This window comes from Solea senegalensis, linkage group LG2 (genome assembly GCF_019176455.1).
Source record: "Solea senegalensis isolate Sse05_10M linkage group LG2, IFAPA_SoseM_1, whole genome shotgun sequence".
NCBI classification, from domain to species: Eukaryota; Metazoa; Chordata; class Actinopteri; order Pleuronectiformes; family Soleidae; genus Solea; species Solea senegalensis.
In genome coordinates, this window is record NC_058022.1 from 10,718,536 (window position 1) to 10,735,251 (window position 16,716).

The 16,716-nt window shown below is 42.4% G+C and overlaps 1 protein-coding gene across 4 annotated transcripts in view; it reads right to left on the bottom strand.

Annotated features, from left to right (window-relative positions):
• Positions 1-11,326, bottom strand: part of epha3 (eph receptor A3) — an 80,121-nt gene extending 68,795 nt beyond the window's left edge. For all 4 annotated transcript variants that reach the window (XM_044013395.1, XM_044013387.1, XM_044013413.1 and 1 more), the window contains exons 1-2: positions 11,150-11,326; positions 4,852-4,916 (exon numbers count right to left, since the gene is read on the bottom strand). In XM_044013395.1, the coding sequence (XP_043869330.1) occupies positions 4,852-4,916; positions 11,150-11,243 (159 nt within the window). In that variant the 5' untranslated portion in view covers positions 11,244-11,326. The remainder of the gene's footprint in view (positions 1-4,851; positions 4,917-11,149) is intronic.
• Positions 11,327-16,716: the final 5,390 nt, after the last annotated feature.

Sequence of the window (16,716 nt, forward strand, 5' to 3'; positions counted from 1 at the left end):
AATGTGGATTTTTTCTTCTCCTCTCCATTTACTGAACGAATTGTTAGATTTCAGTTTCCCCTCAAGAAGTTGCCTGGAGTTGCAAGGCATGTGTGCTGAAAATACCCCCAAACACAGAGTGAATAAGCGAATTTGTGCGGTTGTGAATCCGGCCAATGATCCACTTACTGTCCTGCTTTCTATATTGTTGAATGCATGCGTGTGCTCTATTGCATGCAGATGTCCGTGCGATGTGCAGCAGTGAGATTGTTGTCAAGCACAACAATGCACACTGGGCCAAATCCAAAGTGACTGCGAGTGATGGCTCTCCGCTTTTAAGTCGTATTAGGGCCTGAAATTTCCCAAGCACAAACACACACACACACAGGGCTCAAAATCAAACCCAGGTGTGTATGCAAGTATATGCAAGAGACAAAAAGACCCAAATATGAGCAACGTCTCTGCCAAAGGAAATGAGACCTCCATCTATGCTGTAAGGATCCCACTCTGGAAGATAGCGTCTTTTACATGGAGTTACATTACAGCACGAAAATAAAGTCCTACAACCTTGAATCACTTACTTGGGTTTAGTCAGCCAAGGGCTGTTTTATCTGTCCTTCACTAGAAAAGAGAGTAGGAAAAGAGAGTAGGAAATAAAGGGATAATATCTTAATGCTATAACCCGTATGGGTGAGTAAGGAGACTGCGACACACTCTCCGGGCTCTGTGGAGCTACCATTTTCATGACTTCTATCTAACACTCTCTGGAAACTTTGCTAAGAGCAGAGGCAACTCCCTGTGGGACTGTGTGGAGCTGTTTGTGTGTCAACCAGGATAAATAACAGATTAAAGTGAGCAGCCAGCCCCTTGTTTCTCTCCAGGGGGGCGTAACTCACCTCTCCCTGCCCTCTAATTGATATATAACAACACTAAGACCCTACACCAGTACTTGTGAACTCTGACCCCGTCCAGCCCTTGATGGTCACAGCTGGGGCACAGTTCGGTGTGACCTTGTCCCCCGGTTTCTCTGATCTGTGCTGTAGGTAGGCGCATCGGCTAAAGGGACAGTAAAATGGACGGTGGGTAATTTGATCCGCGGAAGACATTAAAATGACTGCAACAGGCACGTCTCAGAATCACCAAGTCAGCATAGCAGGTCACCCACTTCAAAGAGAGGCAGGTCAACGGGAGTGACGTTGATGGACCAGTACAGGGCAACAATGCATTTAGACCAACTCGTGTTTTAGGGCACAAGATTGAAAAAAAGAGCATGTCGTTTTTCCAAAGTCTAACAATAACACTTTTATTTCTTTGTAAACAGGATCTGAACTGCATTGCAGCGATGCCAACACATCCCTAAATCATTAAAGATAAAAAAAAAATATGAATGCCAGATCTACATTCGAACAATACTTAGCGGGGTAATTTAATTTTTTTTTAAATAAAAGGAACAAATTAAATATGTTACATTAAAATCCGTCCGTAATAGCTCTATACGGAGAGGGCTATAGATCTAAAAACTGGAGAGTCCACAGCAAGTACGGGGGCCAGCGTACGCTTTGGGTTCCGCGGAGGTCATAGTGGTCACAGACTCAACAACTGCAGCATATCAGTCACATTTCATCAGCCCGCTCGTACCAAAGGGAAACCACACACTTCATACTTCCTCATAACCCCCATTCCTCCAGTTTTCCAAGCGCTCCGAGCCATGTCAATATGCTTCTGCTTAAGAACACTGCGCAACAACTGCTGGAGGACGGTGGAAAAAGAGGAGTTTACTGACTGTACTGAGGTCTAATGTTTTGTTTGTCGGGAAATGTACGATTGAGATCGATTTCCTTGTATTGAAATTGCATTTTTGATGCGATTTTGGACACGTTTTGATGCATGTTTGCGTGGAGAGAACGGACATGACACAGTAGATCTCCTACTGCTCTCCCTTTGGTCTTTGGTCCCTTATTTAGGCGGGTTGGACTTCTCTGTACTCTCCCACTTTCTGGGTGGCAATATACTGATCTCGCTGATTTCACAGACAGTGTGGAAGCAAAGCACAGGAGACTTTAAAAGCTCTTGGGCGACTAAAGAAGTTGAACCGGCGGTCTGAATTCTCAAAGAAAAGAAAAGCTGGCTGACTGAAGTAGTGGACCAATTCCAGAATATGAAAAGACATGCACATGTGCCCCCACCACCCTCCTCCTCCTCCTCCTCTAACTCCTCCGGACCTGTGAATTGGAATGTGAAATGTGAATGTGCGCACGATAAATACTACTCATTATTCCCGGCACTATATTCAGAGATCACATGCTGTGTCTGCAGGTTTTGTTTATATAGGTTAAGCCTCTTCATAGTGGCACAAAAGTTCAGTCACTTCCATTTTAACCGAGCTCAGGGGTGACTTATGCAATCCTGAGTACAGGCCAAGTACTGCAAAGACATTTTTTATGCCACATAGGATGACTATTGAGCAGCTCCACTGACTTCAAATGCCTATTCCAGCCTATATATCTATATACTACGCTTTTTTATTCTGTAAAATCCGGAGTTTTAATTGATTCTCAACCATTAATTCTATTTGAATGCAGAGCCAGTGTCTGTGGCGTTGCTAAAGAATGCTTTCAGAGCATGCAGGAATGTAATCTTTAGCACTCTTTCGTCTGTGGTGAAGGACTAAGCTCCCTGGACAGTGTGCACAGCAATCAGCCAGCTGCCCAGACAGATAAAATGATATCTGGATCACACACAGACACACACACACACACACACAGACACAGACACACAAACAAACATGCCAGTCAGTTGTTCCAGAGTGAACATACTTACTTACATACTAAGCTGTTAATTTGCTCTCACCAGAGTGCGTTGTGTCCCAGAAGAGCAATAGCAGTGGCCTCTCCATCAATGTAAACTCTGTTTGTGTGTGTGTGTGTGTGTGTGTGTGTGTGTAAACTCAGCACCACTGCCACATTATGAGAAATTATTTGTGAGCAGCAGTCTCTCCGGGCAGGCTGCTTATCGGAGCGCAGTCAGTGGATGACGTGAGTAATTACAGATGATTCACCTTGAGGACTTGATCATCAGCTATATCTTTCTCTGTGTGTCTCCCTCAATCATCCTTTCTTGCCCTTCTTCTCCTCCTCTATTCTCTCATCCTCCCCCCCACTCTTTCGCTCTCTCTCTCTCACCCTTTTCATCCTTTTCCCTTTCACTCCGTCTCCCCTCTTTTGATCCCGTCCTATCCTGTCTCCCCCGCTCTCTGAAGTCATTCTCGTCTAAAAGTGACATTGGCTGCGACTCCTGCAGCATTTTTATGAATTATACAATCACACGCTTTTCTTCTGAACTTGTTCAAAGCAAATACCTTGAAATGAGGAAGACCTCACTGCACACACTCCATAAGCTCCGGCAAACATTCCGTTGGCCAATGATGGATCAGGTCTGCAGTATTGATATTTATTTTCCTACTTTCCTACACACAACATGAACAACATCTATCAGTGCAACATCGTTTTCTCCCTTCCAGTGGTCACGCAGTTGTCCTGTATCCTGTTATTGTTTCTGGACTAAATGCATTCTGAATAGCCTGCAGTTTTTTCCTTTAGCCATTTTATTTTTTTTTCATTGTGGTTCAACTTCCTAAAGAAAGTGAGCCTTTTGAGGGTGCCAGTGCTGTATATGGCTGAGGGAAACGAAGTTTGGCAGCTCTGTAGAACAAATGACTGGATTACCTTAAGCCACTGCCAAGGAGTAATTCTAACACTTAATAAAGGAAAAAGAGGAAGTGTGCTGTGTGTGCCATGTGTGCACATGCATGTGTGTGAATGTGTGTACTTGTATTTGTACATTTTCTGGCATAAATACTCAACTTGTCAGGCCCCGGTAGTCCTCATGGAAACCAGAACCTGCTCCAAATGAGGCAGGCACTGCTTTTCCAAGGAACTAAGTTCAGGGCTAAGATTTGAATTGTGGTTAAGGTAAGGTTAGGGTTTGGCATTAACTGGTTAACACTGTGTTCAGGCTGTCCAAAGGAATTGAAGCCAATGGGGTGTCTTATGAGTAGTTATGCAAACCTGTGTGTGTGTGTGTGTGTGTGTGTGTGTGTGTGTGTGTGTGTCAGTGGGCCAGCCCTGAGGCACAGTAGTCCAACTACTTAGACAAATAAACACAGTGAGAGCCCACTGACGGGACTTCATATCAGGGGGCGGGTGCTGACAAATGAGGCTGCATGATTTTTTTTTTTTTTGAATCTGAAAGTGGGCAAACTGCAGCACATAAACACATCTTTAAAAGGTTTTGTAAAGACTTTTGATATGAAAGAGCGGGTATATAGGAGTTATTACAAACTGTATTGACGGACGGAATGAGATGATGCACATCGTCAAATACAGCAAAACTAATGTATTAACAGGTTAAAAAATTTTTTTTTAGATGCAGCAACAGTAAAATGCTGCCTCTTGTTGATGTGATATTCACTAAAAAAAGGCGAGGCTAAGCTTATCGACACTCTCATACAAATGCTTTTGTGCGTACGACCTAAAATCCCTTAATCTTTATTCAAACACGCACACGTTCAAATACTCGTACCCCCGCAAATGCACACAAGTACATTTTCCCTTAAGCGTCTTGACCATATGGCAAGCTCCACATGCTTAACCTTTGACCTGTGAGAAGGAGAATGGACAAAAAAAAAACATCTACAGTCAATCTGCACTTGCCTCACTGGGTCAACATGACACAGTGAGAACCACAGGAGTTTGAAAGTACTGAAGTGGTGTGGGTGGCAGCCCACATTCAGCTCATGTTGCTGCATCTGTCTCCAAAATGTAAGCATAATAAAAGATGATGCGGGTAAATATAAAGATGGTAAATACTCACCCCATGCGATGGGTAGGAAATCCATCTTAACTCCCCCTGGCTTGCTTTGGAATCTAACAGGTTAACTGGGGAGAGGAAGAGAAAGAGAACATTTAAGAGTCTAGTCCTTGTTAGCCCCAATTAGCCCTCATCTAATCCCACGGGACGGCGCACCAACCTCAAAGAACCATGACACTATTTACTCAGCTGTCACACACACAGAAACCATATATCCCACGTTAACCAACAGTGTGAGCTGGCTGTCTTGTCTTGCTGTGTATAGCATTAAAGCAGGCGTTGGCTGGGTTTATTGGCGACATCACAAATATCCTGAGGATGCGCTGATCCACAGTGGAGCCAAGATTTCAAAAACCACAGCGAGAAGTGATTTTCCTTTCTTTTTTTTTCATGCTTTTGACCCCTCTTGACCTGCGCCCCAAGAAGCCACACATACACCCGCGATGAATGGATTGTAACCAGGTGAGGCTGGAGAAGTATTAAATCTGAACTCTGATGTAACGGCCAGTGTCAGAGGTGGTCAGAAATCCAATTGGGTTCATAGAAAACCAAACAGAAATCAATCTATAACGAATGGAAATGCAATTTGATGTGAGCACCCTGCCAAAAACTCACTCATTTTAAACAGAAAACAGGACGGAGAGAAGGGAGCCCATGTCAAACAGAAGAAATGTGAAAAAGAGAACACAATAAGAACAACAAACTCCATTAGCGAGACATCATTGTGAAAGTCGAGCTCTCGGTTCAGCCAGAGGGCTTTCATATGGTGACCTTTATCGTGCCAAAGCAGCAGTCATGTCAGTGCAACATTCTCAGAGTCAATAGCACTAACTGCGCCGTCATTGCCGCCCTCCTCCTCCTCCTCCTCCTCCTCCTCGGGACACGTTCTCATGTACAAGCAGAGAGGAGAGCACAGGTGACTTTTATGCACACATGAATGGATTCTGCTCAGCAACCCATGATGTGAGCATGTGAGCGGAATCAACTCTGACACACAGCATCTTCCCTAAGCACCGAAAAAAAGAAATAAGCTATGGCATTTTCTATTCTTAGTATTTACACATGGCTCTGGCGTGAATGATTGTCAGTGAATACACCTGTCAGTATGGGCTGTGACATACTGACAGATGGGCGATGGGCGCGGAATGTGGAGGCTGCTTTATGCTCTATAGATTCCCACCGATGTTAGTGACACAACAGGCGATACTGTGACTACGGATAAAAACAGCAGAAATGACCGGCAATTACGGATTACTAATAGATTAGTTTTAAAATTGTATATCTTGAGTTTGTGTTGTGTCTGCGTCTCACACTACACACATATACACATCTGTACGACTACAAAAGAACATACTTAACTGGGAAGGTTTATGTCAAAGTAAGGCCCTGCAGCTGTAAATGTATTCACCGTGAAAATGTGAAGAATACAATCACCATCTTGTCTCCTAGGACAGTATTGGTCATTATAGACCAAGGTGACACAACGAAAACAGGTTTTTACTCCTCAAAAGCACTGCATTATGAACTAATTGTTGTTTTACGGTATAGTATAACAGCATATCAGGTTGGAAATCACAATTTTCTTCAAGGAAGTTTGATAATTATCAGTGAACGATGAAAGCAGGGGAAAGCAAGAAGACCCACACACGGTGAGACTTATTATGAAATTCCAGACTCACAAAGCTAAATGGAGGCTCACCTGAGCTGCAGCCATTGGAACGCCACTCAGCCAGTTGACTGGCAGTAGACACATTCCTATTAGAGTCTAATGAAGCTATCTGTATATGTCAGATAATAGCAGCTCAGCATCCAGGACCATTGCTTCCAATTTACATTTCTCAACGAGCCGGGCCCACCACTCAAATTGAGCTGAGCGGAGGAATTTGAGAGCAGAAAATTAGATGGCTCTCATATCGCAAAGGAGGGGGAGAGAAAAAAAAAAGAAAAGCCCCCTCCAGCTGCACTCGGGCTGAGGGAGTCAGCACCAACACATGCACACGAGAACACATGCACATGCCCACGCGCACAAACGCATGCACTGTGCAAACGTACACAGACACATGCCGAAGGATGAATCCCCATCCGAGACACAAGGCAAGAGAACACGTGGACGGACCACAAGGATGCAGACACAGGAAGAACACACCAACGTATACGTGCATTCACGCACTATGGAGGAAAAACACAGTGAGTCAGTCACAAAATAAACCCAGACACTGTTTCATGCTTCTCTCCCCCTCTTCAGACACATGCTCTCACACACTCACACATGCACGCACACACACAGTCAGTCAGTTATAGTGAGCGACCATCAGCCAAGCATATTGTCCCTGCCCCATCAGGGAGTGCCTCTAAACGGGAACTAGGAGTATTAATAGCAAACTGAGTCAGTCTGTCTGGGAGGGAGCAAAACATCAGAGAGGTAGGTACAGGTGAATCAATTACAGTATATGACTCATACCTATGGGCCACAATCTCTTTCTCTTTCACACGCACGCACATATTCCCATGCAGCATTCTTGGTGAGGACACTTATAGACGCAATGCATTCCCTAATCCTTAGCCTAAACCAAATTCTAACCCGAAAACCAGGTCTTAAGCCCCAAAAAAGCCCTTTAACGATGACAAAATGTCCTTACTTTCACAAATGTCCTCACTCGTCATAGTTTAAACATTTTTCAGTGCTCACAAAGACACACACACACACACACATCTCGACCCCAATGAAACGGCACAGACAACACAATGCCACAGCCAGGCAGAAACAGAGCATCCTGCAACTTTAATCTGATGGGTCACAACTAACCACCAAACCCAGGCGCACCCAGCAACTACAGGTAAAGACCATGCAGCACAGGATTTGAACATCTAGGTTAACCTTCATTTTTTTCTCAAATACGATGAAAGAAATGTGTACATGGAATTGTACTCTCTTAGCCTTAGATACAGTTCAAATATTGGATGAGAAGAGAAGCTATCAGTCAGAAATGTAGTCATAGAATATAACAAGAATAGAATAGAATAGAATAGAAGTGTCCCTTCTAATAGTGAACAAAGTGGGTTGCTGTGTTTGCAGCCTGGCTCTCTGGCTGTGTGCATGTGGAGGTTGTCAGACCGCAGTGCAGGCAACTTGTGTCTGTGTTAAAGGGTGAAGTGTTCACCTCCCTTTATGAATTATTCAAGTGCAGAGTCGCTCTGTCTGATGCTGCTATAGCCCAACCCCTCTGCCCCATTCCTCTTTCTTTCCTTCTTTCCTTCTTTCAACACAACTCCACTTCAGTTTATTCCTGCACTCACACCAGCACCTCAATAATTACATGAAGGCATACAGAGCGCGCGCACGCACACACTATAATTCCCCATCTGTGCACGTAAGCAGTTCAGTATCAATACGCATCAACACTTAATCACACTCCCTGAAAATCAAATCAACCTGCTGTGAAAATGGAGGATATCCACTCTCGACCCTCACGTTAGGACACATACGTGCTGTCAGTATTTAATATAAGGGATTTTACTTTTAAACTCGTGTGCACGTGAGCTCATTTCCACAACACGAGGGAAAAAATACCGTCGCTCACAAACGCCGGGACATCCCAGCGGGAACAGCAGCGGCGGCTCTGCGGGCCAAAGCCTCCCCACCGCGGGCTAAAAATACCAGAGGCCTCCCGACGCCCCGCAGCGGGTCACACTGAGCTCAGCAACATCAACCTTCAAGTTTCTGTTTCTGGTGTTCTTGTACTTTTACTTTTTTTTTTCAATTAAGTGTAAATAAATAAATAAATAAAAAATAAAAAAGAACACATCAGTGTCTCTCATGATGTCAAGCAGTGTCTCTTCCTAGTCTAATGATTCTATTCTGTGACATATGAGCATGTCAAATGATAGAAAAAACATGTATTTAAAAAGTATATATATTTTAAATAAATAATTCTAAATACATACATTATTATTTATTTAAAAAAAATTAATTTACATTATGGGTCTGTAATTATTGTTCATTAAGTCCCTAACTTGCTCCGTTATTGACTAAAATGACCTGTAAACGAATTCACAGCACTTTATTTTAGGGTCATCAAATTTAAACTTTACACACAGAGATCTATAGTCAGCACTGTTATTATTATTATATATATATATAATATATATATAAAATCTGCTGATTAAGATTAACAAAAACTAAAAAACTCAGCATCAGACCTCAAGTAGAAAACTTGTGAAAAGAACTGAGAACGAGGGATGGAAAGAAAGACAAGCTGGTGATATATTAATGATCCCACACTCAGGAGTGTGTCACTAACTATAGAACATGTCATTTATAAACTTTCCCCATAGTCAAAAACACGTGAGTGTAACTTTCCATCTTAAAAAGCCTCGATCACTTTCAGTGTATTTGTTAGTTTGCTCCATAAAGACAAATATTCGTCATTCATTTATTCATCAGTGTGTTTATATTACTCTAATCCGCTCCGTGATACCAACGTCACTCTTCACAGCAACTGTTAATATCATGACCTGCATATGTTAACTGCAGCCCAATCCTTGTTTGAGCAGATATTGGATTTTTTTTATTTTTTTAAAGTTGTCTGAGTTTTTTGTTGTTTTAATTTCTCTCTCTCTCTCGCGCGCGCACACACACAAAGACACACACACAGGCCTACACACTCACCACTCTACAGATCTGCTTGTACATTTTAATAAGCGATATTAAATCTTCTCAATTATATAACAAACGAAAGTTTCTCGGAGCAGAAGTGAATCCTGGCAGAAGGCCTCGTTGACCTTGAATCAAAACTCGGTTTTCCAGGCAAACTTTAATTCCCCCTTCTCCCAAATTCTCCCTTCGTGTGATAAATCAGCTCTTCCATCAGTTCCTCCCTCTCCCACACAAAACTTTAAATATAGGTAATTTTAAGTGTGAATTATTCATCCAAAGTTGAGATTTAAGCTTCTCAGAGTAAGTGGCAACTTTAAAAAAGTAGCACGGTGCATGAAAGGTACAGATAAAAAGAAAAGAAAACAACAGTGTGACGCAGGTCGACGGTGATAAAGACAGAAAGTCAATGGAAACAACAATTGTTTCTCTCAGATCTGCTCCTCTCTTCTCCTCTGACGCGGCCTGTTGACCAAAACTTTTCAAACTCATCCTTTAAACTTACGTTCAAGTTTGTCTCTGGGCACTGAAGTTGTTTACACACCAAGTAGTTAAAAAAAGGGAGCTATAAACATATATTATGTGACTATACCATTTATTTCTTTATTTATGCCAGTGTGCAAGTATAAACTGTAACTGTGATGTCAGTGTTTGGACAGTGTGATGCCAATCTTGTCTTAAATGTATCCTGTGTGCAGTTTGGTCCTTAACCAAAGCACGTTCAGCACAGTTAGACTTTCCCCTTTTACTTTGACCCCGCTACAAAAACACGTCGACCTTCTTCTTCTTCTTTTTTTTATTTTAATAACCGAGAGAGTGAAATGAAGAACAGGAGGAGAGCGTTTCACTGGTTTCCAGCGCAGTTTCACGTGTGTCTGTCTGTCTGCCTGTCTGTCTGTCATATTCTGACGCGTTTCTAAATGGAAAAGCGAACACGAGTTACTCTGGAAATGACGGCGATTAAAAATCGTGACATATCGCACGTAAATAAAAACTATCTCCATTTCCACAAAGAGAAGAATCATCATCATCCGACTAACAGGATCGTCTTAGAGACCAAGTGACACAAAAGTCAACAGGGTTTGTTTGTTTTTTTGTGTTTTTTTGGATCAAAAATAATGAAGAGAGACATCCACGTTTTTACGCACTTTCCAAAACGCGTTCATCCTCCATGTATTGCCTGCAAATCGGTGCGGCTGCGTGTGTCTCACTGGGGCGTCTACCCCAAATGGATTCTTGGATAAAACAGAGCCGCATGAAGCTCGCAGGGAAACACAGTCAGTCGAGTTTCTAGAAATCTTTTCGCCTCGTAATAACTCCTCATCATGCGCCTTTTGGAAACGGTGTTTATTTTACATAGTTGTACTTCGGGGACAGAGATTATAATCCGACATCAGGCTCGAGCTCCTGCGTGGATGGATCCGTTGTCAAGTTTCATTCCCGGCGTGTGCGTGCGAGTGATCAGACTCGGTGACCGTGTCGGTCTCACCTCCATGAACTTTGGCTCATGTTGTTATCTGGACAGGTAAAAGGTGCCGCGAGCGCACAGCCGACGTTCGGCGCAACGCATCCACACACACACACGAACACATGAGCGTGCGCGCACGCAGAATTACACATGTCGGGCAGAGCGGAGAGTTCCCTTACCTTCGTTCGGGGGGTAGATGACGGGAAACGCGGGGATAACGCAGGACAACAAAAGAGATAAAAAGAAAAGGAGTGATCGCGAAGTGCAATCCATGGCGGCGGATCAGAGGTACATAACTCCATGAAGCCACTGACTGATCTGAGAGCGTCTTCTCTCCACGCAGCTTTCTCTCTCCCTCTCCCTCTCCCTCTCTCACTCAGGCAGTCTCCCTCCGGCTGGAGCAGTTTTCCGCTGGGTCCTACAGAGTCCGACACACAGCAACACACAGCGAGTTCACCACAGGTCAGTTTCAGACCTGTTCCTCGGGCTTCTTCTTCTTCTCATGTCCAACTCAGACATCCAGCTTATTTTACAGCCCCTTTCAATCCAAAAAGTGTAATTTGAATAACCATCATGGGGAACACCGTCTGAGAAGAACTCCATCTCGAGACACAAAAAATATGTCCCTCTCACCGGCTCCTGTAATAATTCTGTCACATTTACCTACTCTTTTTCCACTCTCTGTATTTCTCTGCTTTATTCTTCCAGGAAGTTAGTCAAATCATAAAGTTATTAAAAGGAAATATGTGACCTGCTGGTCCAGCAGTTTCACTTTTTGGGTTTATTTAGGCCAGTGGAAGTACTGTACAGCAGATGAATCCAGGACCTACAGGCCTTTAGAACAACAGAGTGTAAATCAAATGTACTTTTTTTTATGTCTTTGCTTGAACACCGCAGAGGGAGAGCCAACAAGAACCTGATGTTTTTAATAAAACAGGCGAAAGCTGTGCGGGATTCTTTCGTTCATGCATGCGGAACGACTTGGTTTTTATTTGGGACGGAGGAGCGACCGGTGCAAACCCATTTGCTTTAAATCTGAAAGTTGGATCGGGTCGACAGGATCCTGTCAACTTTGGAAGAAGCTTGGATGTTTGGAACAAATGCAGTGTGTACAGTAGTTTGTTTGTTTTATTTTATAATGTAGCTTTTGAAAGGCATAAGAAGAAGCACTTTTATTTCACAATTAGCTGCTAGATGAGGGAATATTTCAAATATTACAACTTTTACTTCATATATAATTTACAATAACGTGAAGCCAATCACAGACAATTTCATTTTCTATATGTTGGAGGGATCGCCAACTCAAGGCCAAAGTTACGTGTGTGTGTATGATTATATTTGGGTCTGTCCTGACACCACAATACTTGCAAACTGAAATGGTGGCAGTGTAATGTCAGGGCCCTCGCTGGGATGCCAGCTGTTGTGGTGGGGGGTTGAAGGCTGGAGGTTGGGAAGGCATCCGACGTATGGGAACAGTTCAACAACACGGTGCACACCGAGGCCAACGACGCGGTTACACTCTGACTTGTATAGAAAACTATTACAAAATGCAAGTTCACACCCAGTGAGAAAGTGATATTTGTGTTTAAAACAATACAAAATAAATGTAAAATTGCCCTCATGCTACTGCATTTCCTAGAGATAGTCTTCTTTTTTTTTTTAAATATCCTTTTATTTTTGTGTTTTGTATAAAAAAAATAGCATAAAACAAATGATCATATTAAGGAACAATGTGAATATACATTTATCTTAATATTATCAATAAATCAAAGTTAATTTATGGACGCTACACATCATTCTTTTGTTACAGAAAGTATGTAAAAACTTTAGATGAAGTGTTTAATGTTATAATTTGTCATTATTGCTTATGAACCTTTTTTTTTAACAATGCATTTAATGTATAACACAAATGACTTAATGGTGAATTCAGTGAGCCATGCCTCACTCTGAGAGATTTATGATTTTCAGGTTGTCAGGGCTACAGTGAAGAATGAAGCCAGGAGGTCTCCAGCCACATTATTAAGTGGCTGTGGCATGTGGATTTACAGCGGGCTTTAGACGTGCCAGCCTCCATCATACATCATCTTCTACATCCCACTAATTCACTTATTACACAGTGAAACACATTCATTCTGAGGCTGCACTGCTAACAATCAATTCAGAGGCTGGTCATTGTGGACTTGCACTTCACACAAACTGTCTGAGGATTTATTTTCCACGGGGGAACTTTTCTGAGCAAACAAATGGGAAATTCAATGAATTATCTACATGCACTGGCTTTTGAAAAAAAAAAAAATGAAAATGTGCATCGTTTCATCTCCATTTGAATAATGTCGTAATTTCACCACAAGAAAAAACTCAAATGGAAGTCGCAGTGATTGCACACAAATGGTAATTGTTTCATCAACACAATAAAGAAGAGTGAATCAATTAAGAAATATGATTACAAGTATTAATGATTAATGATTCATTCCGACAGTCAGACATAATCAGTCATAATTTGTTTCATATGCTCGTCTGAGAAGCACCATCGCCGCGTTTTTTAGTCATTAAACCTGCAAGTTAGTTCTGACTAATTACTGAAAATCTGTTTCCGATTGTGGCAAATCGGAAAAATGCGATGGGTCCCCTCCCGCCCATATCCACTCAAACATTCTTCCCCCTCTTCTCAATGAGCGCTTGTCTATTCTTGAACTGCAGCCAGTGGAACAATCCAGTGTGAGATGGGAGGAAAATATTGATTTAGAGCTGCGATTGTTAGCCACGATGTGTCCTGACATGGCTGTATAGTTCTAGAGTTCTAAACTCGCGGAGCAGATGTTTGCGAGACGCTTTGAAGCTGCCAAACCCTGGCCCTCTTACACGGTAACACACAAACAAACAAACACACACACACACACAGGCCTGACTGTGTTTACTGCTCGCTGTCAGTACACTCTTCCTCCCTGTGGTTCTGAGACGGCACATTCCTCCAAACTCACAGCGTACAGGAGGAGGAGAAGCCAGCAGGCTTCTGGCGTGTAACACTATCCCCCCAACACCAAGCATCATACCAGCGACGCCTTCTTATTATTGCCAGCCGCAACGCTGTTCCTCACCCCTTTCTCATGTCCTTTTATTTTTCTTACAGCATTGTAGGAGAATCTAAAAAGTGACGAGAACAGCAGCAGCAGCAGCCTGGTCACGGTCCTCACGGGCCGCCACAGTCGTGGTGTTGTATAAATGAAGTGTACATTAGACAAACAGGAGGAATATATATAATCATGAATTCCATCATCATTTTGTGTCAGACCATGAAAATGTGAAAAGCAGTAAATGTTGCTAAAGATTGACGTTAACATCAGCATCACTCAAAAAGTTTATTTCACCATGTGCACAATCATATGGCCTGTAGTGTGTGCGTGTGTGTGTGCTTTTACACAAAAGAAATCAAGCGCTCCCTCTCTACTCTCTTGTATTTGCACCAGTGATTAATTAGGTTACGGTGCATGTGGCAGCGTCTCCCTTCCACACTGAGAGAAGCTGCTCTGCGAGGACTGATCAAGCCGCCATAACGGGGTCCTGTGAGACAGGGCCGGGCCTCCTCCTCCTCCTCCTCCTCTTCCTCTTCCTCCCCACCCACAACAGTTTCTTTTTCCACATTCAGCCACAGTCCTGTCCTATCATTCCCCGCTAGTGCAGTGGGATGAGGCTGGCAGTGAGCATAGTAAACGAGTATAGATTTTTTGGGTTTAATGTTTTTGGCTGGTTTTAATATAAAAGATTGGATTATTGACCACCGCTTTGGACGGCAACCCTATACAGTCATTTACATGGGAAAACCTTAAAAATGTGCTCTGGTGATCTTCATTTTTAGTTTCTGATGATTCATGGTGTTTTTTTTTTGTTGTTTTTGTTTACAGGCCTTGGCAAAAACACTGGTTTATGGTCACACACACACACAGAGTGAGTGTGAGTGACAGCACTGTAAACAGATGGCTGTGTTATCACCCTAAAAAAGCAACAACATAGCAGAACTAACCTCAGTGATAGAAACAGTGTTTAGATGTTTGACTTAAATTAAAGCTAAAAATGTTACTCAAGTAAAACCACATACGTTTCAGCAGAATCCAGTATCGCCACAAAAAAGCACTTTGGGGTAGAATATGCCTAAAACCTCATGTTTTTCAACTGGTGTTATGGATTTGTCGCTGCAGTGTTTTTGTTTTGGATATTATACGAGATCACTGGTCTTTCTCAGCCAAACATTTAAGAAATGGTTGAAGGTCAAAGGTTACACCACTACCCGCTATCCACAGTCATTGATTAACAGAATAACACATTTTACTGCGCGAGACTGTTGCCAGTTACTCTTAAAAAAAAAGAGAAAAAAAGTGTACAATTCTTTTCCAGCCAGGAAAACATTCACCACCAACGCTAAAGGCTGGGGAAAGTCCTGAAACAAAACAGTTTGACATGAGGGTTTATTTACAGGAGGACGGCTAAACAAGGCAAAACCATAAGAGCTCATAAATAGATGGAGGTCTCCTTGATGGCTAGTTCTGAGGTTTTGTCACAAGGAGACAAACGCTCCCTCCTCTCTTTCACCTCTCTTTTATTTTCACATTGAAATCAGTTGTCATTTTGTATCTGCAATTGCTTTAGGTTAATCATTTTAATTGTGGAAATCAATCATTGGAAGAAGAACGTTTGTCTGTAATAATAATAATAATTATAATAATCTTATTTCCCAGTGTTGCAACAGAACACTCACGGCCAAGTTGTTGCCTAACGGAATCAGATTAAGTGAAAGACCGCATTGTGTTTTCTGGGAAGGAATTCAGTCCTAATACAGGAAGATGTCCATCATCGACTCAGCTCTCAACAATCTTCGCAGGACAGTGTCTTAACCTCATGATCTGCTATTCCTCCTGCTACTACTGTCTTCGATTCCTCCTCCATCTGCTATGGGATTAGATTTACACACGCATGCATGCACACATGCAGGCACCCACACAGCACAAACTTTGCTTTTAAGAGAATCTTGACTTTGGACGTTTTTTTGACTCGTGTAATCTGAACTAGAGGTTCATCCATTAAGCTGCTAAAGCATTAATGACAAGCTGCGTGTGCTTCAGTGTGTCGTTTAAGCAAGTTTTATCATATTTTATTGTACTGATTACGTCTTACATTTATCGTCTGCCAAGTATTATTGTGTGTAATCTAGTTTAGCTTGTAGTTGTTATGTATATGCATTTACATTTTAATGTTTTATGTAATGTTCGCATGTTGTTAGTGTAGTTTTAACGTGTTTGATCATGTATGTTGACACAGAGTCACAAACGCTATAGCAATAGCTATAAACGCTACGTACAGCACATCAGTTGCATTATGCTAACTATATTGTCCCCATTTAAATAAAATCCTACTCGATTCTATAAAATAATAGCTCCATATGAATTAGGACAAGAGTGCGTGTGAATGTTTCCCAATGGCTCCTCTGAGTGCAGCGAAGGTCTGAAGCTGTGCTGAGACATTTAACTGAAATATTCAGGAGAAAAGCACCTTAATTATACAGATGAGAGAGTAGAGGCCCTGAAGTTGTGTGTGTGTGTTTGAGTGTGCATTAGTGCGACAGTGTCACACAGCTTCCATAATCTAACTGGCCAGCGGCTGTGCATAACTTTCACTCCCATCGGACTCAAGTGTGTTATCAAGACGTCCACACGTTTCTCTGGTAGAGAAGACATTTAAATGTGCAGCATAT